The following is a 23,461-nucleotide window of genomic DNA, read 5'->3' on the forward strand; positions in this document are numbered from 1 at the left end:
TCACAATTTCTTGATTTACTCATAAGTTTCACAGTTTACTCAAAAGTTTCATAATTTCCTCAAACTTCGTGTCCAATTTGTCCATATTGGTGCAAAAGACAACACTCAAATCAGCACATGAGTCCTGCTGAGATCTGACTGGTCCTGAAAAGAATGGTAACTCTCTGATGGACGGTAATTCCTCCAACTCATTACTATTACGGGTTATAATCCTGTCTTTTAAAATGCTTGAAACACGTCTGATCTTGTTGTCACCTACAGACGGTGACAGTGACCTCTGCAGCCCTTCAATCCTTAATGGAAGTGTCAACTGCACCAGCCTCTGGGTCCTACTTCACAAGTTCTCTTAATATGGCAGTAAAACCAACACTTACTCCAAGTGCACTTTACAGTCAGTAACTGTACCTTACACTTAGGAATTACGGGATTGGTTTTGTTTGTTTTTAACATCTCTTCATACATAGAGAGTCAAGCTTTAGTCCTCATAGATTTGAAAGACACTTTCCAAGTTCTTAATAATAATCACTGGAGGTTCACAGATGATTTGAATCATCTCCCCATGTATTCTTGCGTGAAATATCATTAAGTCTTGATGCCTTAAACAGATTTAGCTCATTTAAATGCTTAGTCTTCACTTACACATTTAACTAAGCATACCAACAATATTGTTATTGTTGGATTATTAACTTTTGGGTCTTTTTTCGTCTAGAAAATAAAAGCATAGGCTTGTGCCTGGCAAGCATGCTTAATGCTTTGTAACTTTCTACTTCTTAACTTTCCTACTAGAAAAGCAAAATACCTGGTGTTTTATGACGATTCTTAAAGGCTACAGTTATAGTATTTCCACAAAAGCTCAGACTGAAAATACACATAGAAATGAAAATACAGTACTTGACTAAAATGCTTACCTCTCCACAGTTTCACAGAAAAGTACGATTACCTCTTGCTGTACATAATATTCTTTTGGAGACTTCACAGGTACCATGGCCGACACATAACTACGGAGATTATAAAATAATGTTCTATTATTTCACACACTTCAACAAATCAGATCATAAATAAAAACAAACCTAGGACAAATCGTCTTAGGAACATAAGCTTTTTTGTACCATTTTGTATTTATTTTGACCGCACTCACTATGAAAATTGTACAGCGAAAGAATCTATAACAAATGCAGCCCATTTACTTATTGCAGATGGAGACAGTGAAACTCAACAGTAATTTATAACTGCACACGTTTAGTGCGTAGTACATTGGAACTCCACACTGTGTGGCACAGGCAGGTAGGTCCTAGAAGGATCTTTAGAGCCGTATCTTGAAAATACAATAGTTTATTCTGCATTTCCTTAAGGAAAAAACAAACAACCAAATAAAAAACCCCACCAAAAGCAAATCAAAACAAACAAACAAAAACCAATAAACCAACACAAAACCTAAAATTCACATTTCATCTATAAAGGTTTGACCTGTAATTACATTAGTGAAATTCAGTTACTCAGCAGAGACAATTCAGGAGACTCAAAATCTGGCCTCATTTCTATGTGGAATTACAGGCAAACCCACCAGTTCATAAGGCAAGAAATACTGGTAAAAGTAAGTGGTTTTCTGTCACCGTATTACTTAATTGGTCATTTGTAGACTACAGGTAACATAGGAAGAGAAAAAATTGTTTGTAAAACAATGGTAAGGAAAAATGCTTAAGTAGAGTTGGTATAAACAGAAACAATTCACAGGCACCATCAAGGAATGGTTACTGACTGTCGTCATGGGCGTCTGCGCTCAAAACTGCACTTAAAAACATGTTTTTAGCCAGTGTTTCCAATTAAAATTATTCTCAATGTAACAGTATAATCATGGTTTTTTGAATCAGAACAAGCTGGTTACCTGTGCAACGCAACAGAACAGAGTATGTGTACTGAGGAAGGGCAGACAGTTACAGGAGACAAGACAGTCTACAGATTATTACCAAGAAAAATTTAACACACTGTCCGAGACACCGGTTCTGCTAAAGGTAGGAATGGCTGTATTATGTCAGACCCATAGATAATCTTGTCCAGTATCCTGTGTATAACTACGCCCAGCACCACAAACATCTCAGAGGTGCGGGAAGCCGGCTTAAATTCTGAAGCGCAGTGCAAGCCACGGTCAACGTGCATAAGTAGCTGCTTTTCATACCCCCAAAGCAGTTATTTTTATTTTTGCTATAAGCCCCCAAGTAATTTTTCAACCTCAAGTTTTTAAATCTGTGAGTTCCTGCAGCGAATTATGGCTTGTGTAAAAACACTTCATCAGATTTCAGTTTGCCTTCTTAAATTCACTGGGTGCATCCTGCTTTATCTCTAGGCACAAGAGAACAAAACACCAATCTCTAGACTGTTTGCTATAATTTTTTTTTAATATCTCTTGTTTGTCGCCTTTCATCTGACAAAGAAAACATTAATGGAAGACATTTATGGCTTGCTTTTGTGTTGTGGAAAGCCTCCCTCAAATGCCATATGCCAGTATGTAAGTGGAAGATTATAGTTTAGTTGAAGAGAGCAAATGTTGATTGCTAAAAAGCTATTTCATTTTCTTTTCATTATTGGTGCACTGGAAGGAAAAAGTCTAACAACACAACAAACTACTAAAGAATTCAAACACCATGATAAAAAAATTACATACTATTTCCATAAAAATAAACCAGAACAAAACAGCCAACTTCCAAAAACCAACAAGCCACCCAACAGCTGTAGTAGCAAAGTCAATGCCCACAATGCATTTAGTTCAGATCTTTTACCTTAATTCGAATTCAGCAAACAGAACGTCAAAGTGCTTGAGTGAATCTTTCATTTTTTCTGTGTAGAGGTTCAAATCCCTTAAGGCCTGGTCACGAATGATATTTCTCACTTCCTCCAGGCTTCGGGTCAGATCTTTGGCCAATGGCCTCATAGCCATGCTCTCAATTTCACGATTCATAATAATTGAACCAGCAGCCAAGCACTATGAAATAAATTAAGAGAAAATATTAATTTTTGCAAAGTTACTCTTCTGTTAAAACGACCCACAAGATGTGATATTTAATACTTTGAACAAGGGTGGAACTAGGCCCCAATTTGCTGCAAATCAATAAAACAGAGAAAGATTTAAGACCAATATGCTGAGAGTCATAGGCCTTCTGATAAGAGGTCAGGGAGACATGAGAACAGGGGAGACTCAAGTGCAAGAACCACGAAGCTGACAGAAGAACTTAAAAAAGCTCTTCTCCCACTAGTTAGGCAATAAGCATTGGTAGGATATATACTCCATGTACACAAAGATTGCTTGTTTAAAAGGGATATGAATCCAGAGAAAGTACTATCAATGGTCTGTTTTGATTCAGGCTGTACTGCTTGAGTTTGTAAATTAAATCTGTTCCTTACAAAAAGAAGTTCTGCAGCTGTGATGTCTTTTGCAGCAAAACTGGTCACACTGGCTATGAGACCAGGGATCCAGCTAGATCAGCATCCCATGTCCCACAGAAACCATTAATATATTTTAAAAAACCCATAAAATCACTGATTCTGTGACCTTTCAGTTTCTGGAAAGCAGCTATTTAAGAGACTCCTTGCCCCAAAAATCACACATGACTCCTTCTGACCTGCTCACAAAGACATTAAAAGTAGATTTTTACTGTAACACATAATTAAAAGTTTTTTAAAATCTTGCCATTTAAAGCAAGCTATTTAATAATCTCCGTGAATGGCTTTGCTCCTTTAGGGATACCTTTGGAAGACAACAAGTGTCAATGTAAATCATACTTGCTGTATTAAGGGAAATATTTTTATTAATGGAAAATAAGCAAGGTTGTTCTAGTTGGTTGGTTGGTTGGGTTTTTTTGGTTTGGTTTGGTTTTGTGTTTTTGGTTGTTTTTTTTTTTTTTGTTTGTTTAGTTTGGTTGGTTGGTTTGTTGGGTTTTATTTATTTATTTTTTTAAACCCAGTTTGCAGCTCTGTGTCCCTTCCCTGTCCCCTGCACTCCTGTGGACAGGAGGCATTTCTGCAGCTCCAGGGGGACCTGCAATCTCAGCCCTGGCTCAGTAGCCTCATGCACCAACTTGTCTTCTACAGGCACTCAGGGAAGATCATGTTCTTACCTCTGACCAGCCAAAGCAGCATTTGTGGGTAATATGGACACAACAATTCTCACTCGTTGATATGTACTCTTAGTCTGATAACTAAGAGTGATTGTACTGACAAGGATACATAAGTGTACATTCGTAACAGCCCATACATTCTTCTTTACTACATGAATTTACAGGAGGACGGTGCCTACCATAGGACAAGTCAGCATGACCTCAGCACCATGTATAGCACTTTCTGTGAAACAAACAGGTCTCTCCCGTCTGCTGGTTTGATTCGGAGACAGCGAAAGTTTGATTCGGAAGGAGTAAAAGCATTGGTTTATACAACATAAATAGTTTATACAACATAGTCTTCTTCTAGAAGATACTGCCTGTCTTGGTGATTCCCTCAAGCATTTTCCACAGTGCATGGAGAAGTTACTACATGGGCTGGCATTTTTCCTGTTCGTTTATGTAATCCCAATTTGTTAGTGCCTTAGAGTAAATAAGGATAACAAGATTCACAGGGATTCATTATAGATAGTTGCAGAAAGCATTACCCCATCTTCTCCTACCTACCAAGAAAGCACCACTAAGCCTACGTGTCAGACTCCCAGTGTTGTAAAAGAGAGCATAGTGTCACCTGGGTGACAACACTGAAGGTGACCACGATAAGAAAAATTGCTGCTGTTTTTCCTGAAGACAAAACATAACAAATTCATTGTGTAAATTCTACCCGGGACTTCCCTGACTCAGAGGAGCCTACAATTAACCACTGTCAAAGACAGTTTCAGAAACAGAACATCTGCAGGTACATTGGACTGACCAAGATAGGACCTCCTGATGGAGAGCATGCACGTTGAAAAGAAAGGACGAGCCGGTAGAGAAAAGAATGGGTGATAACAGGAGCCGAAGGATTGCTTCAAATACAGAAAAGGCAAAGCTGAAAACAACAAAACCAACACCACAAAGTGCTGTTGTCTGGTGGGATGTTCAGCCCGCTCCTCCCCAACCCTCAACAAATCCATCGTGCTTCAAGTCACCTTCATGCCAGCAGAGCTGAAGACACTACATTTACCATTAAAGATGCCACAACTACTAACAAGTACCTTACATACCACACCCTTTTTTTCTGACACTTCAGGCTTCCCCTGGTTAAAACAATTAAAGCTCATTCACTACAAAAAACCCCTGTTCCTACAGGTTGCTGTAGAAGCACGTCTTTGAGAGAAAGCAAGTAAGAAAGATGGACTTCAGTGTTTTACACAGAAACCATTATATTTTCAGCATACACATGAAACAAGTGAATTATGTCAGCTCAAACTTATGTATGTTTATTATGAGTTATAGCATAAAAAAAATAAAGTGACAGCATGCACTTCTATTTGTTGGAAAGAAACTTTTATTGTGATAAAGTTTCCTTTTATATCTTTACTTGTCAGCAGGCAACTATGAAAATAAACCAGTACACTGTTACCCAACCAATACCAAACCCATAGTTATGCAGTCCCCTTCTACCGAGCACCCCGAATAAGTTCTTAAAGATAATTACTTTGCCCTGAAATTATATGCACCATATTCAGAAAAGTCTCAAGAAGTAACTTAAACTTTGGGCTTTATGCCAAAAAAAATTGTCCGTTAACCCCAAGTAACAGAAACACGAGAGACTTACTTCTGCTCCAAACCAAAGCTGTCCTGCAAGGTTGTCATGGCGTATTTCCTCCGGGAACTTCACACAAAAGTCTCGGTTGGCCCGTTCATGTGGAATGCATTCATCCATGATTTGGTTTATGATGTTCAAAACATTATCCTGAAGCAAAAACACAGCTTAGCATATATACTGTTCCCACGGAAACCCCACAGACTTTTAACTTTTAACAGAATTTATTAGTGAGGCAAAAACCAATTAAGACAGAAAATGCAGTATTTAACTCTTATAATCATCACATAAAGAGAGAACAAAGAGGAGAATATTGCATAGAAAACAGAGTGGCAAACTTCACTTTTCCTAGTTTTCCTAGAGACTGTTTCTCAGATACACCGTACTTAACTTAGTCTACTTTAGTGGGACTTCTGATGAGGAGGAGTGATTTGAAGAGCTCATTACCTCCAGCTATCTGCAAAATACCAGAAAATAAACTAAAAGTAGAAGTGAATGAGACTTCTCTCATTTCCTCTCAGCAGCCCCAATGATATGCACTTCATTCTTCCCCAAAAGAACATGTGACAGAGTACCCTGGAGGCATAATAAACCGAATTATATTGGGACCACTTCAAGTCACCCTGGGAATCCCAAGCAGGTAGTCCCAGGCCAAGGGCCACCCCAGAGGACAAGGGGACACTGCACAAGTCACAGTTCTAATAACTGCTCTGATCCATGTCTGGACCAAGACAAAGATCAAAGACCTATAACCAGCTTCTTGATATGTAGTAAATAATCTGCATTCATTTATTTGAAGAGATAATTTTCACACACCCCTGCTGGGAACTGCACGGAATTTGATTAACATAATAAAGGTAGATGCAGAGCATGAAAGAGACTGAGTGTTTTCATTAAGGATGTTGTGTCTGTCTCATGCTTCCTCCACTATTTGCAGAATTCATGTTCTATTTAAAATATTTTTGAAACAAATAAACCAAATCTGTCTGTATAGAACTGTTTAACAGACAGAATTACTTAAAGTCCACGCTTTACTATCTTATTTTCCCTTGCATTTAAAAAAGAAAATAAAATAGAAGACAAGAATTTTGAAGAAACCCACCCCTTTTGTGTGTTCCCCACTGAGAAAGACAAAACCTACTTGAGGCACAGAAACAGATTCACAGAATCACAGAATCGACTGGGTTGGAAAAGACCTCAGAGATCATCGAGTCCAACCCTTGGTCCAACTCTAGTCTGTTTACTAGATCATGGCATTCACATTTCCTGTAATTTCAGTGCAGGCTGCTGTAACTGCTGTTGCCACAAAATAATTGTAATATTGGTTGTCTTCATTCAAAATAATAAATTAACCATGGGCAATATTTATTACATATTGGTATAAAGTATTGTGTTATCAATTAAAACATTTTTATATAAATGTATTTTTCGCAAGTCTGTCATGAGGTAATGCATATCACTTAAATAAAGTTGTTAAACAAACACCCTGTACATTTAAAATATGCAATACTCAACCATCTTCTCTAGAAATAAATGTGATATCCAAATGGTCTGTAGCTCCTCCATGGCATCACAACACAGGCCATGGCCAGCAGGGGTGAGAAGAGACAAGAAAATGAAAACTGGATTCCCTGACATCTAAAATACTTAATTTTAGACCAATCCCTCATTCTCCTGGGTATAACCTACTGCCAGGATTAGCGGGGCACTCGGATCCCCAGGAATGCAAAGGGATGCCCACTGGAGAAACTGAGGGGAAAATACAACCTCACAATATTCCCTGGTGGAACTGCGTTAGGGTGAGAAACAGCAGACTAAGAACAAGTTCCCTATTCTCCTTCCTTCCATTTCTGAATTCCTGGTATTGAGTATCCTTCTCTCATCATTATTTAGCTAGGTCTAACTGGGCAACCAGAATATTCTGAAAGTAGGTCCCATAAGGAAATCAACACCTAAACCACACAGTTCATACCCAAAGCTACAGAGCATGATGTATCACTCATGATGTATCTTAAATCAGTTATCACCGATTTACTTTTAGACCAGGTGCTTTGGCTGTAGCTCCCACTTTATCGCCAGATCAATAAAGTTTGGTACATTAGGATGAAAAAAGCAGATTGCTGTTTTCAGGGAATTAACAGTAGTTTGCAAAGGTCTTTTACCATTGGAGAGGTACAGTGTTGAAAAGCAACCCTGCCAGTTAAATTTGACCAAAGCTGAGGGAAATACAAAACACTATTAAGTCAGGGAACTCTGAGAAGAATTATATTTCAATCTGATTATTTCAGATTTTAAATAATCCAGTTCAATTTTATTTTAGGACATGATATTCCAATTTATTTTATGTGAAAATGGGAAAATGTAATTTTCAATCTCTTGCCTTTTTTTTCCCTAAAAAGATACACAGAATAGGATGAGACCCATATTGATAAGCTTCTCTCCCTAAATGTTTAATCTTTTACTTAAATGCTTTATTTTTCAAATGCTATCTCATTTTAAAGCAGCCACAATACAGACTGAATTCTCCTTTTATAACCACCTAACATACATATTGAAAATTCCTGATTTATCAAAGAACGTGTTATGCAAACAGAATAAGGCAGCAGGACTCATACCTGGCCAAGCAACTGTTCTGTATTTTTGTTTTGTTTTTCTAACCATTATACCTGTACTAAGACTTGTCTAAATCATCTCAGGAGATAATTATAATAAGCATCATGAAATTCTGTACCTTAATGCAGTTATCTCAAATCAAATATTGCAACTCAAGGCAACAGGATATAATAAAGACAACTGAACTTTTTACAAAGCAAGGATAATACTAATTTTTCAGTGTATCAGTTGTTTACCACCTAAACAATATTTAATATTCTTCTTCATTTCTTCAGTATTCCTATAGCTTCTAGATCCTTCTGCTCCAGAGCACCCAAAATCTACCAAGACATCCCCATGTATGCCAAAATTCCTGAGTCAGTTTTAAAAACCAAACAGTTATTGGTAACTTGTGCAGTACTAGTAAGCTAAATCCTAAGTAATTAGAATTTTAATATACGCTTCCCAATGGAGACAAATCACAGTAGCTCAATCTCTGGACTAGTAGCCATTAGTTGTAAAGAGTTACCTGGCTTCACAAAGGCAGCTGGTCATTCTGTCCAAAAGCTGAGTGTAAAAGCTAATTAATAAGATGAGCAATTCTTCCTGTACACTTTAGTGGGGATACTGGAGGATTAAGAAAAACCAGAACAAACAAGAAAACCCCACCCAACCAACAAAAATCAAAACAAACCAAGTTCTCCATCACTTTCCTTCCCTCTTCCATTCCACTCCTTCCCCGGTTGACGACACCCGGGGCAAAGTAACCTATAAAGGAAATGCAGAGGAGTTGCTCCCATGATTTCAAGTCTCAGATGCTCTGAAACTGGACAGATGCCAGACAATTTCGACAGACTGCCCAATGCATTGTAAGCAAATTAGTCTTTTCTTTAAAAGAGCCCCAAGAAACATTCAATTTAGTTAATTACAATATTCTGCTTTGTAAGCTAAGAACGAATGGCTTCGGATAGACAGTAGCATTGAGGGTTTGCTCTAATTTAAGCAACAGAAATCAATTAGGTGGAATTGAAGTAGTAAATATTTCACTTGATCCATCTTTCTACATAAAAGCCTCTGGATTTTAATGAATCCTTTGGTGGCTTTATCTGTTATCTTTGGGTTCGTTTGCATACCGGGATGAGCCCAGGTTTGTTTCAGCTGCTCTGGTTTCCAGCAGCACACCAGGCAGCCGCTGCCGAGATCCTGCTTTGGGATTTACTCCAAGCTCTTCATTTCCTGGAAAACACAGCTCAGTGTTTCACGGAATGGAGAGCACTTATATTTTATTTTGATAGCAAAGATAATGAGTGCTAGTGAGAGAGGACAAAAAGTCAGTTTATTTTCGGCCCAGCAGCAATTGCCCATATACTCAATAATCAGAGCACAAAGCTAACAGCAACCACTGCATTAGCTTTTGGAACAGGGACAAAAAGAAAAGCCAATAACTTCATCTTATGCTCTAAAACATATGTTTAGATGAACAAAATGCAGACTTAACTACCCTTTCGTACACGTCCTTGATAAAATCTATGCTGCTCTTACATGCTATTAAATTTGCCATGACCTTCTTGAGGTGGTCTTGATTTTTCAGAGAAAGGTAACTTCCTCTGTTGTTCAGTATCTCTTTAATACCCAATTTTGAATTATTGGTAAAATCTAGCCAAGGTAACATGGTCTTTGATAATACCACCGTGAGCTTAAGAGATGGTATTTTAGCTCCTTCAACATCACATTTATAACAAACAGAAGTGATGAACACAAATTCAGGCCAACCATAAGGGAAGAACTCATTGTAATTGAAGCAATTACCTAGTGGTCAGGTTTTTAGAGGTTACTTCCATCAGCAGAAGAAACCAATAATAAGGTGACATACTCATTGATGTAAAGTAACAGGATTTCAAAGGACATCCAAATTTCTGGCTTCAGAACCCAGCAGGGTCTCTACAGACAACTCTTTCGCCCATCACAGACTCAAAGTCTCTTTCCACACAAGTTCCAGGTTCAAGTTTCATGCTGTCCCTCCAGCCCCCTGGACATACCCCAATGGTTGTCACTGTCAGCCACTCTTCTCCGTCTGATCAGCTATTTGACTATTAGTATTTCCCACTGCCAACTTCTAGATGCTCCACTTTCTATAAGTCACTTAGGTTTTTCCTATGTATGAACTTTAGGCAGTAGTTTCTAGTTCATCCCAGCCCACTTATAGCGCAATGCCAAAATTCATAATGAATTAAAAAAGGCAACTTGTATCTCAAGCGATTTCAGCAAGGACGATTGCTGCGGTTTGTGTTCAACTGCAACGTCAAAGCTTCTTTTCCTGAACTCTCTTGCCAGCGTGCCCTCAGGAGGGCACTAAACACTCCAAACATCCCAGGTTTCTTAAGAGAAATCGTCATCTTACCTCCTGCATATACTCAAAATTTATTATGCATGCACTGAATAATTACATCTGCTCAAGTGGAGCGATTGTTACACATGAAGTGGTGTGCTGGTTTGACTGAAAGTGAGTTAATTTTCTTCATGCAGTTAGGAACCTTTATTTTTTTGTAGCTAGCATTACTTTGATTTCATTTGAGAGCAAGAAGATAACACCCCAGGACAGAGTTAACGGTTTCAATTGCTCTGGTCTGGGAGCCAAGGATATTGTGAGCTCTGCCCACAGGTATGAGGCAGCTGGGAAGCGGGGCAGGGATGGGGCAGAGCTTGACTGACATCCGAATTGATGAAGGGGAGTATTCCAACCCATTAGTGTCATGCCTCATATTTAACAGAGGGGGTGGAGTGAACGATCGGCTATCATGGTTATATTGCTAGCTCGGGTTAAACCACAACAAGTGGTTTAACACCAGCTCACCAGTTTTCCAAAACAAGAGGTCACAGATATTTGAGCACAGTTTCCAATGAAAACGGTTCTTTAACAAAGAGGTAGCAGTTATTTATTAGCTAAAATGAGATTTTTCACTAAGCCAGTGTGCACTCTTTTGACAAATTACATTTAAATTTAACTTACAACTGTTCTGAGCATCTCTCTAACATGAAGACCTAATCACTGAATGAATTTCCCTCTTTTTTTACTACTCACCCAAATATAGCTCTCAGTAGACAAAGAGGAATCCCCATTTACAGAAGGGCTGTTTATAACTAACATCAACTTTACAGACTACATTAAGCACAACATCATTATGGGGCATCATCCTCTCTCTCTCTGCAGAAAAGAACATTTTCACGTCTCAAAATTGTAATGGTCCTGATGCTACCATAAGGAAAACAACAACAACAAAGTTTTACTCCTCCACACCAAAAAGCCACCAACTAATATTAGACATGACTGTCTTCACAGAAATGAAGTATAACAACATTTGTACTGAAAGACTGTTCTCAGTACAGAGTTTTTCAGCCAAGCCTCCCTTTATCAGTAAGTGAAAACTTCAGAATTTTGTCCACAATGAATCAAAATGTCACTGGATAAACATCATGGATACAAACATGCTCTTACAGCAGTGTATACATACTTGAGCCATACTGTAAAGACTCCAAAATGTTCGTCTTATATTAAAAAACAGTTGAAAATAAGCCAGTAAGTAACCTGGTATACTAACATCCCCTTTTACAGTTTCATAGCAACAGAAAAATAAAAGATATTAGCTTTGAACGTGGGTATCTGCTGGAATAAACACAGAAAGGGCTTTCTGCTCCATCAGTATCAGGCCACTGCCTCCCTGCCTTGGTACAGGGTACCAAAACTGTACTTAAAGATTTCCCAAGCACAAAAGAACTTCAGCCTGGCACAGAGCTGGCAGCACATTCTTCGCTTTGCTCCAAAGCTGCTCTGCAGAACGGAGGCAACATCATCACGACCTGGTGCCACCTCTGCCATGCCTTTCCCACCGCAGGGCGAGCAGCCCGCACCTCGGCACCGCAGGGCGAGCTTCCCGCATCCACAGTGCCACAGGGCGAGCATCCCGCATCCACAGTGCCACAGGGCGAGCATCCCGCATCCACAGTGCCACAGGGCGAGCATCCCGCATCCACAGTGCCACAGGGCGAGCATCCCGCATCCACAGTGCCACAGGGCGAGCATCCCGCATCCACAGTGCCACAGGGCGAGCATCCCGCATCCACAGTGCCACAGGGCGAGCTTCCCACATCCACAGTGCCACAGGGCGAGCTTCCCGCAGCCCCGGCACCGCAGGGCGAGCATCCCGCACCCCTGGCGCCACAGGGCGAGCATCCCGCACCCCTGGCGCCACAGGGCGAGCATCCCGCACCCCTGGCGCCACAGGGCGAGCATCCCGCACCCCCAAGCACCCCATGTGCAGCTGCTGTGCAACCGGCTTCCCTCCCTATGGCTCTCTACTGCGAGCTAATTCCCTGCCCTGCAGTGCGCAGCATCTGCTATCCTCTCTGCCCAGAGTCTAGTAGGCGGTTTCTCCAAACAGCCTATTTGACCCATATGAGCAAGTGGCAACATAGGAAAAAGCTTGTTAACATGGGAAACCACAATTTAAGATTATGGTACAACACACTGTTGCAATCCTGTTTTCAAAGCAAAAATATCTTACAATATTCAGCACTCCCTACATAAGATCAAATATGAATCAAAGCTAATAAAGAAAATAAAATTCTTGCTTAGTTGACAGAGTTGTGCTGATGCTCCAACTTTTGGTCAGGCATTTCATCTTTTTTAGCCATTAGCACAATCATTCTATAGGGAAAAGTAATGCAAGTGACCAAAAGTTTCCCAACAACAATGAAGAAAAGCTGTTAAATATACAAATAAAAACAAACAAACAATTATTTTATTTACTAATTAGAAATATTTATTGCTACATATTCATTTTATATTTAGCTATGTTATACCATTGATCACTTAAAATTTCTGGGGAAAAAAGAAGTTAATTTCAAATCTGCGGTTGTAGCCTGAGTCCCAACAGGGAAAAACAAAAATAAAATTAAATTTTTTAAAAATCAACTTTTCTGACAGGCTCTTTAGCGTATTTAGCACAATGATACCCAAGTTCCTTTTCTTCATCCACAGTACTTTGAAGGACAGTAAAACATCTGAAAGGATCGATGAGCTGGCGTGTTTTCCAAAGCAACGTTACAAGCTTTCACTCGGTTGCAAACCCAACCAGCAAAGAGGTCCCTGACATAACTGCTGGAAGACGTCAGGCAGCACGGAGAAGACAGCTGGTGGAGCAACACAGCTCACACAAGGCACCACCACGAGGAGTTACTAAATGACAAATGTAATGAATTATAAGCTAACCCAGCTGGGGATGAAACTACAGGAAAAAACCAACCAACCAAACTTGGAAACTCTATTATCACAGATAAACAGTACAGCAGAAACGTGTATTGTCTGGAATTTAAGGTTAATCGTGACATCACTTAAATTCTTTTCAGTTTCACTTTCTTTTCTGAGCTGGCACTGCCCCCACTCAAATTAAATTGGAAGACACTGTATAAAAGAGAAAAATTTTATTTGAACAAGGCTCAGCTCACTTCCCATCACTCAAGTGCCCGATCCTTCTGGCACTCATTTCTGGCTTTCTTGCATCTGCATCAAGTCTCTGAAATACAGACCTCACAGGAATCTGTCTATAGCCCACCAGCTCTGTTATATTTCAGAAAGAGCTTCACAAACAAATACAATGCAGAAAATGAGCGAGATTCTCTCCTGACCATAGATCGATGAGTAACACCCAAGCATTCTGATACAATAGAACGGGCTGGAGAGGATCCACTTTCCGTTCCTACACCTTCCCTCTGCTGTTTAAAATGCCTTTGTCTACTACAGTTTCTAAACTTTGGTAACACGAAAGGCTTCTTTTAGTCAACTTCTCCCCTCAATCTCAGAAACTACCCTGCTGCCTCCTTCATCGACCTCCACTAACAAAACTAATAGGATGTCTCAAGGGTTGCAAATAAAGCAGGTTTGAAAGACTTGGCTATTACTTTAGCCAAAAGTACTCCTGGCTCAATCCACACTGTTTAACCTTTATATCAATTAACGAAAGAACATCAGAAATAGATTCTTGCCTACTTCAAACCAATCATTACGTTTCAGAATCCAGTGGGAAGTTTTACAGCTTTAGTCTAACTTGTCTCCTTTAATGAGATCTATTTCTGCCTTATTCTACAATAAAACGTTCTTCGAGGGACAGATGCAATCAAGCACGAAGACGCTGCACCTCTGAACTGCCTCATTGTGCACAGTGATTATGGAACATCCTCCCAGGCTGCTCTTGTCAAGAATGTTAATGAATACAATTAGTATTTCTTAGATAACTTGCTGCCAATCCACTATGACACTGGCATTGTCCTATGAGTTATTTAACAGCTCTTCACAGATAGTCTCCTCATCAGGGGATGCTCATTAATGCTGACTTTCTTTTTAAAAATTGCTTTCTCTTCAGTATGGATACAATTTAGATAAAGCACAGAATAAAAGGGCATGTGGTGTGTTTTTTTTTCCTACCTAGAGATTCTTTATTCTCATACCACTTAAACTTATCAGATAACAGGAGACACCTTCAAGATAAGTTTCTTTTACACCTGAAATAGCCACTTTTCATCAAAGACAGGCAGCAAACAGCATAAGGCCATTTGGCAGGGTAAAGCACTAGACAGCAAGACCAACTGAGAAGTCAGCTCCTTATCTCAGCCACTTTGCAGCTCCTGTTCCCACCTCCAGGCTGTCACAGGCTGTGTCACCAGCAACTTACTCGTACAGAGGGCAGGTGTGAATGGTTCCAGCACGCTGATCCACAGCAACCCAGGTCATTTCACTGCTAAAGCTCAGAGAAGGACTGCGCAAATCTGTGCAGCTGAAGATGCGGTTTCCTAGAGGTCTGAAGCTGACCACAGCTTATTTAAACTGGTTGTGGATAAGGATCTATCCACCCACCGCTTCATCTCTGCTGCAGGTTCTCCTCCAGCTGTACGTCAGCACTTCTACACGCACAGCAAATCCATAGGACCATTTGGCAGAAAGTGTGACCCCAAAGTCCCCTCTACAACCATGGTTCCAGGTGATCCCAGCCTCTCCATGGCTGTTCGCTCACTGCTGGAACACGAGCCGGGCTCCTGGAGCTCACGGACTGGTGCTGGAAGGGTGGACGGACAGACGAGGCTCTGTCTCTTCTGATGGCAGCACAGCCTCAAATCAGGTTAAGCTGAGCTTTGAGGGGGTGCCACAAAGTGTGGGGACAGAAACAAAGAGAGTGTAAATTTGGAATGGAAAACCTTACTGCCAAACAAACCATGGAATTATGCCCAAGAAGCTATGTGTGATAATACAGAAATACATGTTCGTGCAGAATCTTTTATAAACTCAAAGTTTTTTTATCTTGTTCGTCCATACTCAACCACATATCCAAGTAATAAAGAGATTTACTGAAACTAAAATGTTTATAACATTTCTACCAGGTGCCCAAGGGCTTGCTTGAATCAAAGACTGGGCAATCCACATGCACAGCTGCTAAATTTGTCACAGGACTCTGACCAAACCATTTCAAATCTACATAAATATTTTTTCTGAAACCTTCTATGCATTTTCATTAATAGAGTTATAAAACCTAGCCATGCTAATCCACAGTACCAGTAGTTTTAAAAGCCTTTACCTGCTATGAGAGAAATAACACACTTTACATTAAAAAACAATGGAAAATCTGATTTCACTGCATACAGAGTTAATTAAGAGAGTGATGTTGAAGTTCTGCAGCTGTAGACAAAAGACAAAGAAAGGCTACAGTTGTATTATACCAACGATAAAGAGTTATCCAGCAACAGTTCAATTCAAAACTGCAGAGCACAAACCTTCAGACGACTCTATTCTAAGACAGAGTTTTGGGGCCTTGGATCATTTCCACCATCTGTATATTTTAAATGAGTGATTCAGGGATCTCCTAAAAAGTTACATAATGTCGCCTTCCTTGTTTAAGAAGGCCCTCAAAATTTTATTTTCTCAATTTTCAAATATGATGTCCTTTTAAAGTCTTATTTGCATTGCAGAATAAGCCAGCCAACCACAAATACGTTGATTAGGTCTACAGACGGAAGTCTTCACCTTCCATTACAGAGTTAAATTATTTTTCAATCAAATTTGAAAAAGCCCTATGAAGGAAAATCTAAATAATGAAGAGGGCTGACACTGAGGCCGCAGGTTTGTAGGAATGTGTAAAAATGGGAAATAATTTTTAATCCCAGTTATCACTCCAAGACAAAAGCAGACATGACTCTGCCAGCCCGCTAGCATTCATTCTTGTTTATTTACAAGGCTGAATCAGACCTAGCCAGAGAGAAGACAAAAAAACACCTTCTCACAGCATCAGAACAATTCTAAAGCAAAAATTACAAGAGTTTACATCCATAAGACAATTTATCTCAGTGCCTCGGTTGCACAAAACAATTCAACAAGCTTTGCAGCCTAAAGATGATCACTTATGCTTCCACATGCTCTACAACATTGTTTTATTATGAGTACTACGTAAGTGGAACAACAATGACTTCAGCAGCAGTTACAGATACCCCAGGGCAACTGAGAAATCAAAGAATATAAATATCTGTTGCTTGGTATTTGCTTAGGTAATCTTCATGTGCAGACACCTTGAGAAATCAAAGTATATTCTCAGGGCAAAACCAAGAGTTTATTGTGTACACAATATGGTAGTATCAAGAGCACTACATTTTTTAATTAAATTCTGGGATTCTTTCTGAACTATGGAACAGGGGTGAGTATCAGCATATAAAAAGTCAGCTTTATTTGCTTCACAGCTGGAAGAACCATGTACTTGGTGCAAAACTGCTGTTATTCATCTCAACACTATGTTTGAAAGTGTTGAAAAAATAGCACTGCTCTATAAAAAAACGAAAATCCAGCAGGAGAGAGTAGATGGCATAAACAAAAAAGCAAGCACTGCTAACCAACACAGCACACTTGCTGCAGAATTCATTTCACACAAGTGTTTATTTCCCCAAGTCTTTCAAACAGGAAATTTTTGTGTGCAAGTCGTGCAAGAGCTTGTAGTGACAACGCCTGCTCTCCAATGAATCACAGAATCACAGAGTGTCAGGGATTGGAGGGGACCTTGAAAAATCATCCAGTCCAATCCCCCTGCCGGAGCAGGAACACCCAGATGAGGTTACACAGGACACATGTCCAGGCGGGTTTTGAATGTCTGCAGAATAGGAGACTCAACAACCCCCTGGGCAGCCTGTTCCAGTGTCTGTCACCCTCACTGAGAAGTAGTTTTTTCTCAAATTTAAGTGGAACCTTTTGTGTTCCAGTTTGAACTCATTACCGCTTGTCCTATCATTGGTTGTCACCGAGAAGAGCCTGGCTCCATCCTCGTGACACTCACCCGTTACATATTTATAAACATCAATGAGGTCACCCCTCAGTCTCCTCTTCTCCAAGCTAAAGAGCCCCAGCTCCCTCAGCCTTTCCTCACACAGGAGATGCTCCACTCCCTCCATCATCTTTCTTGCCCTGTGCTGGACTCTCTCCAGCAGTTCCCTGTCCTTCTGGAACTGAGGGGCCCAGAACTGGACACAATATTCCAGGTGTGGTCTCACCAGGGCGGAGTAGAGGGGAAGGAGAACCTCTCTGGACCTACTAACCACCCCCCTTCTAATCCACCCCAGGATGTCATTGGCCTTCCTGGCCACAAGGGCACAGTGCTGGTCATGGTCATCCTGTTGTCCACCAGGACCCCCAGGTCCCTCTCCCCTACGCTGCTCTCTAATAGGTCACTGCCCAACTTATACTGGAACCTGCCTCATCTTCCACATCAAACTTTTGCTTATTCCAAGCTGTTTGCATTCCAACCACTTCAAACTTCTTTGAAGCAATACTAACTTGTCAATACATGTAACTCTTAGAAAAATCAACAATTATTTTTAAATTACTGTTTTAAAGTCTTGATTTTTTCCACCAAGAACACCATGCTGCAATGAGCTAACACACGTTCTTTTCAAAGCGTAAGTTTGGGGCAGAAGACAGTCCATGTATCATTATACCACTAAAGGAGCCTGGATTTATCACTGAACTACTTAAGCTTCTCCTTCTCTCTGGCTAATTGTAAAGGTACAATGACTGAATATGCTACCCTAATGGGTAACAGTTGATTTTCTTCCCATCACCTCGATCTCCAGCCACTCAGTTAGTAGTTTATTGTTAAATTATACACTAACAGTAACAATAGGGCAGGGTTAATTCATCTGTTCTCTCAAACTCCAAAGTACTTCGTAATCCCTCCTATAATAATATGTAGAAGTCCTTGTTGTGCCCAATGCATAATATACATGTTGATAAACAGTTAAAGGCTTCCTTTTCTTTAATGAAAACATGTGACACCTTGGCGCATGAGAAAACAAGGTTCCACAATATTCTACAAAATATTCTCCATTATTCATATTTGAAATACATATACACACACAGTGTTATAGCATTGGTGTTGTATCCCCTGAAAACAGACGAAATGGTTAACAAACTATGAATTATTTCATACGGAAAAAGGCAGCCTTTGTTTAAAGTACATTACAGTCACAATGAAAATTAAATTCCACTGCTGAGAACTGCTTTTAAAAACAAATAATTAGCTGCCTTGTCTTTCTTATCATACCAGCATTAAAGAAAAATTAAATTGAAAGAAAGGAGTTTTTTCCTTAGATGGTTAAGTGAAAAAGCTTCTAACAGAAAAACTATTTAATCCGCAAGTACGGAAATATCACCAAATAAATAATTTGCACATATTGTTAATGTTGCTAACATGGTGCTACCTAGTGCATATGGAGGAAAGAAGGCAAATTGCAGCATATTTAAGTCTTGAGACTACATAAACAATTCAGTGACTGATACTGTAATTTATCCTTCATTGCAACAGTGAAAAATCAAACTTAAAAGGAGCAATGTAGCAGAGCTGACAGCAATCCTCCGACGGCACCACTGGAGAATGTGGAAGAACTATAAAGCCCCTGATAGTCAGACATGTCACATTACATTAATTCCTACAGAACCCGATCTGGTAGAGTCTCATACTTCCCAAGTGCTGAGAAAAGTCAGTTTTAAAATGACCTGGTTCCACTGTCCTCATTTAGCCTTTCAATGCTCTGGGAATTACACCTGTGTGTCTCAGGCCCACTATGTCAATATTCAATCAAGACACCAACATGTCCATTTTTCTTAATATAAAAAGTATGATCTAGAGCAGATAATCACGCATTAAGAAATTAAATGTCACTTTATCTTTTTAAATAGAATATTGGAAGAATTCATAACCTTAGAAATTAAGAGCCTTCTACAGCCATGTTCTCCTTCACAAACAAGAAAATGCCACATTTTTTAATATAAACAAAACTTGTGACACCTGGACCAAAAAAAAGCCACCACAAGAATCCTGTTCTAACTGAAGTATAGATAAAATATTAATCGTGCTCTCCTCATATCTCCTCCTGCTTTAAATGGATGGCTACCTCATCTTCCAAAGACAGTGCTTTTCCATAGGAGTTGGCATGTGTTTAATGGGTCACCGTGAGCAGATGGTGCAAGAGAACCTCCTATCCCAGTCCCTTCGTTAACAACCTATGCCCTCCCCAGCATGCACTATTTAATATAATCACATCCCTTTTTCATTGATAAAAAATTAATTGTATTTTCTATACAAAGATAAGTTCCCTTTTCATTATTTAGCAACTTGCCAGTCTAGCTTCAGTTACACTCTTGTGCATTATTGATTGCCACCTGTGTTGTCATTCCATGCTACACCAACTTCTTATTTTTAAATATATATAAAAATTCAGAAGTCATACTCTGAAGATCCTCTCAATTTCCCACAACAGAGAAACCCGTCCATGTTCTATGACAGAGTCCACTGCAGCTCACTCACGGTTCTCCTCCGCCTGGGAAATTGTACTGGGCATTCTGCAAACCCTGCAACAACTCCAGCATTATGTGTGATGGTGGTGGGTTTTTTGTTTATTTGCTTTTAATTAAAGAAAAAACCAATCTAGAAATGTACCCATGTGCATGTTGCAAGGCAACCAGACTGGTTTCCCTGTATCAGGCAGAAATTGGTAGCTACCTCCTTAAGTACTCCATTGTCAGACAACATCACTGGTTCAATAAGACACTAAAGAGCATTTGATGAAGAGTCTCCCTCACTTTTAGACTTATCCATCCAGCTCCACTTTCAGAAAGCAAATAAAGTTTTTAAGCTTTTAAGATATACAAAAAGCGTATTTCAAAGATTAAGAGCATTCAACAAGGTCAAGCATAAGGTCCTGGGCCTGGGTAACCCCAAACACAGGGGCTATGCAATGAGTGGACTGAGAGCAGCCCTGAGAAGGAGGACTTGGGGATACTGGTGGATGAAAAGCAGGACATGAGGAGGCAATGTGCACCTGCAGAAAGCCAGTGGTGTCCTGGGCTGCCTCAAAAGGCCAAAGAAGGTGATTCTGCCCCTCTGGTCCCCTCTGGTGAGGCCCCACGTGGAGCCCTGTGTCCAGCTCTCTGGTAGTCCTCAGTACAGGACAGACATTGACCTGCTGGAGACAAGCTGAGAGAGCTGGGGTTCAGACTGCAGAAGGGGAGGGTCCAGGGAGACCTTACAGCAACCTGCCAGTATGTAAAGGGGACCTACAAGAAAGACAGGCAGGGACCCTTTATCAGGGAGTTTAGTGATAGGACGAAGGGTAAGAGCTTTAAACTGGAAGACTTGGATTAGGTTTTAGGAAGAAATTCTTCACTATAAGGGTGGTGAGACACTGGAACAGCTGCCCAGAGAAGCTGTGGATGCCCCATCCCTGGAAGTGTTCAAGGCCAGGCTGGATGGGCCTTTGAGCAACCTTGTCGACTGGAAGGCGTCCCTGCCCATGGCAGGGCATTCAAACTAGATGATCTTCAAGGTCCCTTCCAACACAAACCGTTCTGTGATTCTATGATTTTCACATACCACTCTGTTACAAAGGATGGGCTCCCAGCAGCATTGTACCCTCTACCATCTTATTGTTTCCCACAGCCCATTTTTATCCTCTTCCCACACTCTACAGTCGGCTCCTTCAGCCTGTAGATCTGAACCACTCTAACACATACTCCTTTACAATAAGGGAAAAGCTTTGTTTTCATTGACAGTTGAATCTCATCTCATAGTGACACTTTCAGTTGTTAAATTGGGCTGGAAGAAATATGGAGATATGTCTGGTTGAAACACAGAATTTTTGATAATTTTCACCACATACTTTATACTGCTACATAAACTGAGACAGACAAGTGATAACACAACACTGAAATATGCTTCAGCTTCCTCTATGGGTTCCAATTCTTCAGCAACATTAACTTATGCTATGACAGACAATGAGGCTCAGATTCACAGGTCTCTGCTTTTCACCCACTACACAGAGGAGTGACCTACACACGAAGCAGCCCACTAAAGGCTACGTTTTAAAGCCTGATATTACAACAAACAAACTGCTGAGAGCTGACTTGAAAATGTTGGGCTGCCAGCTGCAGTAATTCAAGAGGTGCTTCCCAAGCCGGCAAATAGCAGGAAAAGAGTGAAGAGCCAATATAATGTGCTGCCAGTCAACGCAGTGTCAGTCACTCCTACCAGGGAGCCAGAGTCATGTTTCACAAAGATTATAAATTCCCCATTTTACCGCTCTGTGGTTCAGCGTGAGGGGTAACACAGCCAGGCGAGTCCGTGGTTTGCTCCAGGTCAGTGCTCTGACAGGGGCAAATTCCTTCCTAATGTGCTTTAGCAGATCAGATTACACATTGCTGAGGCAAAATATGCAGTTCAAGGAATAATTTTGATAAAACCATGCTGGGAACTGACTCACACTCTTCTGAGACCTCATTACTATACAAAGAGAAATAATCCTCAGCGTACTGAAACAGCAAGCAAATACTACGGCCCTAAAGCCACTTTCACAATGTGAAGTACTGATGCACTGATGTACAAGTCCTAACAAAATCTCTGGGTTAGAAACAAAGGGGTTTTTTACTGCTTAATCTTAAATGAAACCAATGAAGTTCTGCAATATGTAACCATGAATCTAATTCCACTTAAATGGCTGAGAAATTGTTTTAAACCAGTTTATCAACTCAAGTAACAAGATATTAATCAATGTGAAAATAGCAATGATCAAGACAAATTAATTCAGCAAATGACCACAAATGCATGAGTCATTAATTAAAAAGTATACATAAAGTACCATTACTTCTCATGAAATTCAACACTGTATGATGATGGGAGCAGCATAGGAAAGGACACCTTGTTACGCCACTGGTATAAAAATACAGCAACTTATTATTTGTGTTGCAGGGAAATAAACATCAGAAGCACCAGCACTGCGTATTACTCAAGATTCACTGAGGCAAACATGTTTTCCTTAAGAAAAAAAAAAAAACCCAACTTGCCCTTTTTATTACCATAAGTCAAGTTCAACAAAGCAAAGTATGACATGCTATCTACCCTTTCTTCCATTTAAGAAAAAACTACACAGCTTCTCATTGTGCACCTCCACACACTTAAGTTATTGCTCATTTCAACAGACACCAGTAGAGGAATAAGTGTTTTATTCTGTTAGACAGGTATTAACCACACAATAATTGCAAGATGCTGTATTAATAGACATGTTGCTAGAATATTCTACCACTGACATGCAAACACAAAAGCAAAACAAGAGATGTCATTTTTATAACAAGCTACCATAACTGAAAAAACAAATGTTAAATAACATTAACGTGGAAATGAAAAGTGAAGCTTTGAAAACCATTGCCTTGATTCACACTCATAGATACACACCACTCAGCATCACGCTATACAGTCAACTCACAGCATTTGAAATCCAAATTGCAGGATCTTCGGAAGTTTTCAGAAGAGTTAATTTACTGTAAAAAGTGTGATTTTTATCATCAAATAGTACTAAGGCAAAACAGTAAAAGACAAGGTTCAGAGCTACAGTTTTTTACTAATAGGGAGTCAACAGTCTGAAGTTCTCTGCACATCCATGGGAACAGCACAGTGCCCCCACCTTCACCTCGCCTTGACTAATACTGCTGGTTTTGTCAAGACAAAAAACATTAAGAATGTTGTCCTGGTTTTGTTAAAAAACAAGTTTCTCT

The 23,461-nt window shown here is 40.0% G+C and overlaps 1 protein-coding gene across 4 annotated transcripts in view; it reads right to left on the minus strand.

Moving 5' to 3' along the window:
* The window catches only part of ZFYVE28 (zinc finger FYVE-type containing 28), a 159,602-nt gene that overhangs the window by 54,639 nt on the left and 81,502 nt on the right, over positions 1–23,461 (minus strand). For all 4 annotated transcript variants that reach the window (XM_065060385.1, XM_065060384.1, XM_065060387.1 and 1 more), the window contains exons 3-5: positions 5,752–5,889; positions 2,778–2,980; positions 909–998 (exon numbers count right to left, since the gene is read on the minus strand). In XM_065060385.1, the coding sequence (XP_064916457.1) occupies positions 909–998; positions 2,778–2,980; positions 5,752–5,889 (431 nt within the window). The remainder of the gene's footprint in view (positions 1–908; positions 999–2,777; positions 2,981–5,751; positions 5,890–23,461) is intronic.

Source organism: Columba livia, chromosome 4, assembly GCF_036013475.1.
Source record: "Columba livia isolate bColLiv1 breed racing homer chromosome 4, bColLiv1.pat.W.v2, whole genome shotgun sequence".
NCBI lineage: Eukaryota > Metazoa > Chordata > Aves > Columbiformes > Columbidae > Columba > Columba livia.